Source organism: Gadus chalcogrammus, chromosome 18 (assembly GCF_026213295.1).
Source record: "Gadus chalcogrammus isolate NIFS_2021 chromosome 18, NIFS_Gcha_1.0, whole genome shotgun sequence".
NCBI classification, from domain to species: Eukaryota; Metazoa; Chordata; class Actinopteri; order Gadiformes; family Gadidae; genus Gadus; species Gadus chalcogrammus.
Window position 1 is genome coordinate 3,451,702 of NC_079429.1, and position 5,192 is coordinate 3,456,893.

The 5,192-nt window shown below is 48.9% G+C and overlaps 2 protein-coding genes across 2 annotated transcripts in view; one reads left to right on the forward strand and one right to left on the reverse strand.

Annotated features, from left to right (window-relative positions):
* zgc:194990 (uncharacterized protein LOC568410 homolog) overlaps positions 1-3,243 on the forward strand; it is an 8,137-nt gene extending 4,894 nt beyond the window's left edge. Inside the window, 6 exon segments of the mRNA XM_056576785.1 lie at positions 107-247; positions 664-715; positions 1,521-1,547; positions 1,640-1,666; positions 1,991-2,167; positions 2,170-3,243. Coding sequence (XP_056432760.1) covers positions 107-247; positions 664-715; positions 1,521-1,547; positions 1,640-1,666; positions 1,991-2,167; positions 2,170-2,552 — 807 coding nt within the window. The 3' untranslated portion in view covers positions 2,553-3,243.
* A 1,295-nt stretch (positions 3,244-4,538) lies between these two features.
* The window catches only part of LOC130371739 (integrin beta-4-like), a 17,167-nt gene continuing 16,513 nt past the window's right edge, over positions 4,539-5,192 (reverse strand). Inside the window, exon 15 of the mRNA XM_056577599.1 lies at positions 4,539-4,711. Within this exon, the coding sequence (XP_056433574.1) occupies positions 4,539-4,711 (173 nt within the window). The remainder of the gene's footprint in view (positions 4,712-5,192) is intronic.

Genomic DNA, 5,192 nt, shown 5'->3' on the forward strand with positions numbered 1-5,192 from the left:
TATCTCTCTCACCCTCTCTCTCTCTCTCACCACCCTCCCCCCTCTCTCCTCCCCCCCCCCTCCACCTCTCCCTCTCTCTCTCTCTCTCCCCCTCTCCCCCCTCCAGGCGTCTATCTGGCCGGGGGAGCCTGTGCTGATGATGCTGGATGACCTGGAGTTCCAGTGGAAGAGGGGCCGTCTGCCTAATCTGCTCCCAGCCATGGAGCTCATCATGCTGGCCCTGCTCAACGCCCAGAGTCCTGAAAAGGTCTGGTGCTTTCATCTATCAAAAAATAATTGTGAAAATCGATTGAAGCTCTCAACTCACAGTGGTATTCTATATTCCTTGTGTATTTGTGTGTGTGTGTCTGACTGTCTGTTCAAATGTTTCTGTATCTGCATGTGCTTGTGTGTATATGTTGACGTGTGTGTGTCTGCGTGTGTGCTTGCATGTGTGTGCCTGCATGTTTGTGTGTGTATGTCTGTGTGTGTGTGGGTGCGTGTTTGTGTGTACGTGTGTGTTTGTATTTACGTTTGTGTGTGTGTGTGTTCTGCATGTGTGTACGTGCATGTGTGTTCTGTGTGTGTGTTCTGCGTGTGTGTGTATATGTGGGTCCTGTATGTGTGCGTTCTGTGTGTACGTGCGTTCTGCATGTGTGTGTGTGTGTGTGTGTGTGTCCACAGGAGGACGTAACCAAACAGTGGCTGGTGAGGAAGCAGCGAACCCAGAGGATCGGTGAGCAAAGTTCACAAGGAAACTGTTTGACTAGCGTTTGACGGACAGCCGGGACCCACAAAGAAACACACACACACACACACACACACCCACACACACACCATCCCTGCACACATCTGACTAGTCTCACAGATCTGACTTAGATTAATGTCTAAAATCTCAAAGCAGACGATCTCAAACTCTTTCTCATTTGTTTAAACCAATCACGTTGCTGGAGGCGGGCTCTGCCCCCCAAATCTCGGCCATCAAGGCTTCACTATATTAAAGTGCCTGGTCACTGTAGTCATAAACTAATTAAAATCATTCTCGGCTGCTTCACCCACTCTTGTGAATGAGCGAGTGGCTCCGTAACCAAACAGAACACAAGGCATAACCCCATCCCGTCCAGTTTCTGGTTTCTGGCCCAGACTCTGTGCCGACTCCTACAGAGGTTCTGTTCTGGCCTAGAATTAAGCTGGATACCAGATGCACGGCTCGGCTACAGTGGGGTCCATTCCCAACATGAATCACACGTTTTAATGTGGATCGCCGGTCACGCACAATCACTGATCAAGTGTTGATCAATGACCCACTTCAAGAGCCAGAATCGGTTGCATTATTTATGTAGTAGAGCAATGTAGTAGTACAACAATGGAGCATTTAAATTGCTGAGTCATTCCAGCGAAAGCTAACTGGCATTGAGGACAAATCGCAGGCTGCTGATAGTGGCCTGGAAGGGATGTGTTGACAGGGGAGGAAGGCGCTCTGTCTGCTCGATGTCCATCTGTCTCCAGGCCTTCAGTAACCCTGTGTCTCCTCCCCTCAGATGCTGCTCGCTACATCCCACACAGCGGTAAGTGTCGGACAGGAATTTAACAACGTGTGAAGCAAAAGTGTGCATTGTTTATTGTCGTGCACTCATGTATCCCTTCTGTTCTTTTTCAGTGTGGAATTGGATCTGCGAGGCGGCAGGTAAATACAATCATTGTGTTGTTGTTTATCGCTTAGATGGTGGAACATTAAGACAGAGAGGGACGCATTGTACTTGTATAACCAACCCTGCATCAATGTTTACAATAATAGTATTGCGTGTTATTCCCAATGATTTGTGTTCCCCGACCTCTTCTCTCACTCACTCACTCTCAAACACACTCACTCACTCACCCAAATACACACACCACCAAACACCACACACACACACACACAACACACACACCACACACACACACACACACACACACACACACACACACACACACACCACACACACACACACACACACACACCCCCCTACAGAGGACGTCCTCCTGGACCCCGACACGGCCAACGGCGACCTGCTGATCTCCGACGACGCCAAGCGCATGCGCTGCGGCGTGGAGGGCGGCGACGCCCCCTGCTGCGCCCGCCGCTTCGACGGCTGGCGCTGCGCCGCCGCGCGCCGCGGCTACGCCTCCGGGCGCCGCTACTGGGAGGTGGGGTGGGCGACCGCGACTGGCGCCTGGGCGTAGCCAAGGCCCGGGCGCCGCGCAAGGGCTACCGCGCGCTCAACGCCGACTCGGGCTACCTGACGCTGCGGCTGGAGCGCGGCAGCGAGCTGAAGGCACTGACGGTGCCGGCCACGCCCCTCGCCCCCGGCCTGGCGCCGCCCCGCCGGGTGGGCGTGTACCTGGACTACGAGCAGGGCCAGCTGTCCTTCTACGACGCCCAGCGGCGCGCGCACCTGTACACGTACAACGAGAGGTTCACCGAGGAGCTCACCCCCGTGTTCGGCACGGTGGAGGCCATGAAGGACCTGGTGATCCGGCCCGCCGCCGTCAAGGGCCCCTGCCTCTGTCCCGGGCCCTGCCTCTGGAACTGACCCGTCCCGTCCCGCACACGGACCCGTCCCGCACCCCGTTGCACCCCGGTCGCGTTGTTATGCTTTTCCCTGAGTTGTTATGGTTACTGTTATGATTGTTGTTGTTTTCCTGGCTCGTTGCTGGCACAATGATGAGTCTGATGAGACACGGGATGAAATTCCGTTTTCTTATTTCGATTGATTTTCCTGTGCTTGAAGCGCAGCATGCTTCCCCTGCAGGGTTGCCTTTTTTGAGACGTAGGGTAGGAAAAGCACCCGACAGCCCGTTGACCTTCGACCCCCTGTACTAAACTGTATCGAACAAGGCTGAAGGACACATCTCTATCTCTGAAAATATATCTATTTTTGACACCGTTTAACATTCAGAACCGAGAACTCGGCCGCGTGTCCACGAAGCATGAGGACGCGTCTTGGGAGGACCGTGACGCAGTAGAGTGCTAACGTAGAGCCTAGGCTGTGCATGCCAACAGACGGCAGTCTCTCCTGCTCTTCCTCTCTCTCTCTCCAGCTTGTTGCAGGCATTTCTGTAGTGCATTGGCGTTTCAGTTTTTGTTTTTTGACACGTTTAATTCTGCTGAAACTGATATGTGCATTATCTTGTGATGGCCAAGGCACGACCCCTCATCCAAACGATAATAAATGACAAAATGGCAGACTCCATGATTAACCTTTGTCTCACATGGTCACAAGTTACTGTTGGACATTGATAGAAGTTTACTTAGAATCTTTATTAAGTGCATTAAAGTGGATATACCCAGATACAAAAATACAAACAAAGCCAAAAGGTTTTTGCTGTTATAATGAAGCAACTCGTACAAGTTTATCTGAAGTGCAGGAATACTATGGCACGTTTTTTTTCTTGGTGCAAATACAAAAGTTGTTCCCTCATATAAAAATGTCAAATTAAAACGTAAACACAATCTTAATGCCTGAAAAAGCTAGTTCTTAAAAGTATCATGATCTCATCTTTCAAAAGCAACTAATGGAAAAAATATTGCTATCCTTGTAAGAATATACAGCTCATTGCAAAACACATCTTGAGTAATGAAAACCCCTTTTATCTTTTAATGAGTATAACCTTTAAAGAATGGTGCCCACGAGTACGTATGATACTACGAAGAAAAGATGTTCAATTCTGGTATGTTAAACACAAAGTGTTGTGTACTTTGGAGCAATAATGGGTAACATAACACCATAATGAAATCCCCCGTTTGCCTTCATTGGCACGACAGGGTCCACATTTAACCATGAAGTCTGGCTAGTTCTGTATATACATCCAATAAAATTACAATAGTCGAAATGCATCTTGCACACAGTGAAGCTAACCGTTCGTAAAATTAGCACTAGCATTCGTAGAAAAATCACCCCCTTCTCTTCCTGACTAATTATCATGTTAAGCACAAGGAAGATTTAGGAGCGGGTATTAGTACCGGTGGTAATCCCGTTTAGCCATCTAGTGTAGTAGAGCCATGTATCAATCTCAAATGACAGGCTGGGGATGTGAGACAGGGGGAGGGAAGCAGGGGGGAGATAAGGTCACTTTGGATTTTGGAACAACTGTACAGATTATCATTGGCTGTCCTCATTTAAAGCCTTATAATCCGTTGGCAGGCGTCGATGCGGAGCGGACTTGAACGCATCACTCAACGCAAAACTTGAACGCAACAGAATGTGCTGGGACTCCTGGGAGCATCAAAATGCATTTTAACTTTGTAAAAAATAAACCTTAACGCGCTAGAGGGGATGTAACAGAGGTTCACCTACTAACACAAAAACTAAACTAAACAATGTTGTCTTAAAAAGAAATAAAACGCATACATCTAAATGCTTTGTCAACATGATAACGAGAATAAAAACAAAATGGTGGCTTGGTGATTCGAAAATCTTTGGTCGGAAAGAAGATGGCGGCCTTTTATGGAACTTGGGTGCGTTTGGGGGAGGGGTGGTGGTGGTGTTGGTGGTGGTGGTACCGTCGGGTGGGGGTCCTTAGGATTCGTAGAAGCGCTCCACCTTCTTGGTGACGGTGGTGCCGCCCACCATGCTCTTCTGCACCATCCCCTGGGTGACCTGGCGGGTCACCATGCCCGTGGTCATCACGCCACTCGTCTCCATGTGCTGCGTGGTCATCATCATGCTGCCGCCGCCGCCGCCGCTGTCCTCTGTGGAGCGCAACAGCCGCACGTTAGTGTGTGTGTGTGTGTGTGTGTGTGTGTGTGTGTGTGTGTGTGTGTGTGTGTGTGTGTGCTCACATAATCACTCCCTTAATCAGTACTTCATCGCTTAACTCGCTTACTCACAAGTTGATAAACCTCTCAGCTCCAAATGATTACCATGTCTTTCATAATTGATTTTTATTAAATTTGAAATGTCCCTCATTTTTAGTTGACTGTTTGATTGAATTATTTTAATTAGAATTAATAATTCAACTTTTTATTATGAATCAATTTTATATTGACCTTATTTGATCTATTCTTCAATATTCTTTAGTGTTTCATGTGGGAATACATGAACGTTGCATTTGGTGAACGTGTGTTCGGAGCTCTGAATGCAGTCGTGGAGCGTGTGTGGACGAGGGCTGGTTGAAGCAGCCTCACCTGGCCCGAGTCAGACTGATTGGACTTGCGGGCTGGGTGAGGCTGC